At 40.7% G+C, this 3,525-nt stretch overlaps 2 protein-coding genes across 2 annotated transcripts; both read left to right on the top strand.

Annotated features, from left to right (window-relative positions):
* Nucleotides 1-20: 20 nt before the first annotated feature.
* On the top strand, nucleotides 21-1,481 carry LOC105557173 (general transcription factor 3C polypeptide 1-like). The gene is made up of 2 exons (XM_012004345.1): nucleotides 21-881; nucleotides 1,293-1,481. The coding sequence occupies exons 1-2, from the start codon at nucleotides 36-38 to the stop codon at nucleotides 1,479-1,481; spliced, it is 1,035 nt and encodes a 344-aa protein (XP_011859735.1). The 5' UTR covers nucleotides 21-35.
* Nucleotides 1,482-1,485: 4 nt separating this feature from the next.
* LOC105557174 (general transcription factor 3C polypeptide 1-like) lies at nucleotides 1,486-3,434 on the top strand. Its single transcript, XM_012004346.1, has 3 exons — nucleotides 1,486-1,533; nucleotides 2,578-2,856; nucleotides 3,181-3,434. The coding sequence occupies exons 2-3, from the start codon at nucleotides 2,602-2,604 to the stop codon at nucleotides 3,331-3,333; spliced, it is 408 nt and encodes a 135-aa protein (XP_011859736.1). The 5' UTR covers nucleotides 1,486-1,533; nucleotides 2,578-2,601; the 3' UTR covers nucleotides 3,334-3,434.
* The last annotated feature ends 91 nt before the right edge of the window (nucleotides 3,435-3,525 follow it).

The raw sequence follows: 3,525 nt of genomic DNA on the forward strand, positions 1-3,525 counted from the left end.
CTAATCTTACATTTAGATTGTTAAAACGTGCCAATATGATAATCGAAACAGTGAAGGAGCACCAAGTGATTGATGACACGGCAAAACTCATGAAGATGATCTACAAGGAGGAAAAGGATGAGAATTACGTTGTGAAGATTGACAAGAAGTCTCTTATCAGGCTGCTGCAGAAGCTTGCCAAGGACAATCTTGTGAAGAACATCAAGTCGACCTTGAGTGCAAATGGACGTGAGAAGAACTTGATGTTCATTTGCGATCCCAACATCGATACGGATCATACCGTCATTAAGTCGGCCGTCGAGCAAGCAAAGGTCAAGTTCTGCTTATTAGCGTCTCAGAAGGCAAAGGTGGTCTCGAAGAAAACGGTGGACAAGCACGACAAAGTGGACAAGGCGGACAAGACGTCGTCGGGCTCGAAGGAACAATTGCAGGAGCTCAACAAGACCGCGTCCAAATTGCGCTCCGCGAACTACAAGTACGACGCCAAGGCTGGCAAGCGCTACGGTCTCAGCCCGAAATTCATCAGGATGCGAACAATGCACGTACTGCTTTTCTACCCGGTCTACGATCATCCCGGCGTGCCGAAATTATCTCAGCAGGAACAGGTGAAGATTCTCAAGTTTAACGGATACGAAATCGACGACGACCTCGTGCAGGAGTTCAGTACTATTTACAACAGCGAAGTAAGCTGGAAAATGTTCATCCCGCCCTTGCCTAAGCACAGCGGATGGCCCGAAGGCTGGACGCTGATGTGCGACGTTCTGCTAGGGCTGCCTCTGTCGATTTTCACCAAGATACACAATATCACCTTCCAGATCCCGGAGTTGGAGCACTATTTGAGCCACCCAATCAGAAAGCATTATCTAGTTAAAAACCTCCCGGTGAGTTCGAGACTTTTTAAGGATCGTACGTGCGTTATAGAAAGTTTAAAAATGCGAATACTTGAACAAGCAGTTTCAGATATTGGCAATCCTGATCGTCACTTTCTTGCGAATTGGTTGAAATAGTCAAATGTTAGGGCCAGTTTCACATACGTCGGTCTACTACTGTCCCATATTAGGGTCCTGTCTCATAATAGGGGACTCGTCTAGTAACAATAAGATAGAAAAAGATGGGGAATTGACTGAACTGTGGTTAACATTATTAACAATTGACCGACATTTGTGAAACTAGCCCGTAAGCTCGAGAATTTGAACGCGGATTGTTCTGTCGCCACCACGTTAGCGGTCTCTGCGATAGAAATTTGTGTTAATAATGTTTAGTTTTTTAACTATTGCTTCTTTTATTTTCAGGTCACCATACGCAATACTTTCCTGCAAGCGCGCAAGTATATATTCAATATCCACGACACGATAACCAGACTGGGCTATATCGGCCTGGTGCAGTTTGGTCCACAGCGGCTGAAAGATAAAGATCAGGTGTTTATCTACGTGAACCGGCGCACGGAATTGATGGATACGACCTCTTCGGCGCCGGGCTAAGATCGAGGACAAGACGTACCCGGTGACTAAGTATCTCTTCGAAAGCACGCAGGTATTGTTAACTGTCACATTATTGTTTGATACATTTACAGAAATACGAACGAATCTCTAAATATTTGCTCTAAGCTTTGGAATTTGTCTCTTTGAACATCGCGAGACCAAATATGGTCTTCGCTCTTTACTTGTAAAGGTATTATTGTTTAGAATGCTAAAATTACTATATTAGCCTTTTCCACACAGCAAGAAAGATTGCAGGAAGATTGCAAAAATGTTACATTGCAAGATTGCAATATTGCAGTGACGTTGCGCAACATGGCTGCAACGTTTCTGGAGGATTGCAGCAACGTTGAAATGTCCGCCCTCAGAGAGATTGCAGTGCAACATTATAGCAATGTTGCGGTGCAATATTTTTGGAATAATTTGTTGTACATTAGCAGAGAATTTACTAATTACATATGCATCCGGGCCTTTTTCAATACACAGCAAGCTATTGCGAAGCAACCTAAGGAGATTATGTCGCTTCGCGATAGATGGAGATTGCGAGCCACACCGCACTGATCAAGTACTTAATAATTCGGGCATTATTGGTATCAACGAAATTAGCATTATAAAATTCTCGTATTTAGAAAAATTTTTTTAATAGAAAATATAGTATTTTTATTATTTTTCAAACATTGCTGCAATATTGCTATCGAAAGTTTGCAACTTTATATTGCAATGTCTCTGCAAGATTGCAATGTTTCTGCAACGTAACTGCAACCATCTGTGCTGTATGGGTTGGTTTAGGAAATCTTTATTATTAGATTCATGTGTATCAATATAGTCACATTTCTAACATAATCTATTTCAATACTGATTGTCCAGTTCCCGCTTTATCTCTGCTTCATTTTATTATATCAATGTGATTACACGTGATGAAAATTTTATAATTAACAAACAATAACCGCTGTACGAAGATCATACTCTGTATTGAAAATTCGAGATTTAATAAATTAAAAAGAATAACTAGAAAGAATACTCTATCGTTAACGGAGTATCCACGTTTTTTTAGGACTAATCGAGCAAAAAGCTAAAGTAACGTTGCATTTCTTTGCAGGTCGTGGAGAAATACTGGTACGATATGTGGACTATTTGCGTTAATACTCTACTTGGCGGTAGACTGGTGGTACACGGCAAAGATATTCTACTTGAGGATTTAAGCAAAAAGAGTGCCATGATAGAGGCGATTGCGGCGTGTCTTCCCAAAGACTCCGCGAAAAGAGACACCGGCGCGGTTCCGGGAGATCGTAAGGGAGCGGCTGGTGTCGACTCAGCTCTCTTTGCGCATCTGAAACGTAATTGGAACTGGTCAATCAATTATTCTATGCATCAGCAGGTAAAAAAGTACAGAAATCATTCAAGATTGCTTTGAAAAGAATCTCTCGTTTGGGTTTCAAAAGTTTTTAGATTCTTTAGACTAACGTTACATTTAATGCAAAACGGGAGACAATATAAGTATTTTTATGTAAGGTAACAAGTATTTCTGTTCGGTAAGCTTCTTGTTTAACATTCGGCAAATTTCTGAATGTAAGTTTGTTTTAAATCTACTTGATATCGAGATCAATTTACTCATCAATATTAGTATAAGTATTAGATTGTATTTTGATATATCGACTAGAACATATCGATACGTTTATTCGAATATTTTCTTTGTTACCAGACTTCTAGGAATCAGGGAAAATCCAGCACAGGTCAACGGGATTTGCATCTGTCGAAGATTCAAGCGAAACCAGTCAAGTTACAATCGACAGAGGCAGCCCTAGCAGAACGTCGCACATCAGCGTCCAGCCTTCGGACCATCCGCTGTGCTTAGGCAAGGGCGGGATGAACATCTTCCAGCTTAAGGCCGTCACACATAAAATTCCGTAAGGACGTAAAACGTAAGCATAAGAAAATCGACCAATCACAGTCGAGAACGTAAGGCAATGACGCAAGCAGTAGTAAAAATCCAACCTGTTGATTTTCTTACGTTTACGTTTTACGTAATCTAAATGTAAGATTAGAT

The sequence above is a fragment of the Vollenhovia emeryi genome, unplaced genomic scaffold, assembly GCF_000949405.1.
Source record: "Vollenhovia emeryi isolate VEMERY1.0 unplaced genomic scaffold, V.emery_V1.0 DF939585.1, whole genome shotgun sequence".
Taxonomy (NCBI): Eukaryota; Metazoa; Arthropoda; class Insecta; order Hymenoptera; family Formicidae; genus Vollenhovia; species Vollenhovia emeryi.